Source organism: Malurus melanocephalus, unplaced genomic scaffold, assembly GCF_030028575.1.
Source record: "Malurus melanocephalus ecotype Western Australia unplaced genomic scaffold, MMel_1.1 scaffold_672, whole genome shotgun sequence".
In the NCBI taxonomy this organism is placed as follows: Eukaryota; Metazoa; Chordata; class Aves; order Passeriformes; family Maluridae; genus Malurus; species Malurus melanocephalus.
In genome coordinates, this window is record NW_026623904.1 from 121953 (window position 1) to 123978 (window position 2026).

Below are 2026 nucleotides of genomic sequence, written 5' to 3' on the forward strand. Positions count from 1 at the left end.
TGTTTTTTCAGCATGCACATCGATGCCTACTGCAACACGGAGGCCACCACGTCCCTGATCAGGCAGCACATCCCTGAGGCCACTCTGCTCCAGCAGAACCACGAGCAGCTCGTCTACACCCTCCCTCTCAAGGACATGGATAAATTCGCAGGTGCTGGCTGGTATTGTATTTTTGTTTATTTTATTTCATTTTTTTATTATTATTTGTCTGGCAGTTTATATTTTTGTTTTTATTTGGCTGGGAGTTTGTATTTTTGTTTTTATTATTGTTATTATTTGGGAGTTTCTATTTTTGTTTTTATTATTATTTGGGAGTTTCTATTTTTGGTTTTTTATTGTTTGGCTGGGAGTTTATATTTTTGTTTTCATTTTTGTTTGGCTGGAAGGGGTTTTTTGGGTGAGTGAGGGGTTTTTTGCCTTGTCCAGGGGATGTTGGTGCCCCTGATCCTACAGAATCATCATCCTGTTGCAGAGGGTTTCAACAAAGAGGGCTGGCCTGCAGCAGGGAGCAGGAAAGTCCAAAATTTGGGCAAAATTCGTGCAAAATTTCTGCAAAATTTCTGAAAATTTTCTGAGAATTTCTGCAAAGATCCTGAAAAAATCCTGCCAAAATCCTGGAAAAAATTTCTGCAAAATTTCTGCAAAAATTCTGCAAATTTTTTCCAAAATTTTTCCAAAATTCCTGCAAATATCCTGCAAAAATGGCCAATTCTTGCCAAGCTCGTGGTGGGGAGCGGGAGCAGGGGCCGGGTTTCACTAGGTGGCAGCAATTACMTGAGCAGGATTTGGGGTTTATTGTCAAATACCCAACTGCTCTTCCCATTTTACACATTTTGGATTTCCCTGCAGCCTCCCCTTGGCTCTGGAAATCCTCATTTTAAATCCTTCCCATTTTTAGTCCTAATTTCATAGGATTGGTGAGAACCCAGTAACATTTTTCACCCCAAGGTGCTGATTCCCTTCTCCCACTCTGAATTTCACGTTATTTTTCAAGCCTTGTGCCCTCTCCAGGATCTCCTCCTGGTTAACCTGCCTTTAAACACCTGGAAATTTTTAAAATATATTTAAAAATGGATATTTTATTTAGATATGAAGTGTCTCAGTGGTTTTATTGGTAAGATCCTGTTGTGATAGGCAGAGATTTAGGTTGACGAGCTCTCCTGCAATCCTTGGGTGTGATTTTTCCAGGTGAGGAAATGGTGAATCTTTAGTATTCTGTGCCAATTTTTACAAACACCACACCTTCAGCAAAATCTGCCCAATTTCCTGACCACAGAGACTCAAATTTGTTGCTAAAAGGAATTTATCCCAACCTTGGTTCCCAAACCTGTGCCTGCATTTATTCACTCTTCCCACACTGCTGCCTTTTCCCAGCAGGTTTTTGGGTTTTTAGAAGGTTTTATTTTTCGGGTTTTTAGAAGGTTTTAGGGATGTGTCTGATGTGATTTGGAGTTGATTCTGAGCTGTCCCCTCTGTCCCTAGGTTTGTTTTCTGACCTGGACACCCATTCCCACCTGGGGGTCATCACTTACGGGGTGTCCATGACCACGCTGGAGGATGTTTACCTGAAGCTGGAGGTGGAGGCAGAGATTGACCAAGCAGGTGGGATTCCCTGATCCCTTCAGGTTTGCTTTGGTCCTCAAATTGTGAAATTGTCCCTCCAGGATGGGGTGACAAGGAAAATGTCCTTTTTGAGGTGCTTCTCCCAGCATCCCAGGCTGTTGGAATTTTCATCCTGGAGAAGGCACTGAGCTGGGTGGGGAGGGATTATTGTGGGAGCATCCAGGGGAAAAGCTTTTTGCTGATGAATTTTTCATCCAGAGAGCTCGCTTGGCTTCCCACTTTGCTTCCCTTTTAAAAATGCCCTTTATTTTCCTAATGGAGTTTGCTTTCAAGAAATTATAAATGTGCAGGATAAAACTAATGTTCAGCTTTTTGTGTGAATGGTGCCATCAGTAGCTGCACTTAGGGTGTGAACAGCTTGGCTCATCTCACTGTAAATTAACTTTTGGTCCAAATGAAAAAT

The 2026-nt window shown here is 42.0% G+C and overlaps 1 protein-coding gene across 1 annotated transcript in view; it reads left to right on the forward strand.

The window, feature by feature from the left end:
- The window catches only part of ABCA5 (ATP binding cassette subfamily A member 5), a 33199-nt gene that overhangs the window by 16075 nt on the left and 15098 nt on the right, over positions 1-2026 (forward strand). Inside the window, exons 17-19 of the mRNA XM_057383998.1 lie at positions 12-151; positions 1483-1598; positions 1665-1696. Of these exons, the coding sequence (XP_057239981.1) occupies positions 12-151; positions 1483-1598; positions 1665-1696 (288 nt within the window). The remainder of the gene's footprint in view (positions 1-11; positions 152-1482; positions 1599-1664; positions 1697-2026) is intronic.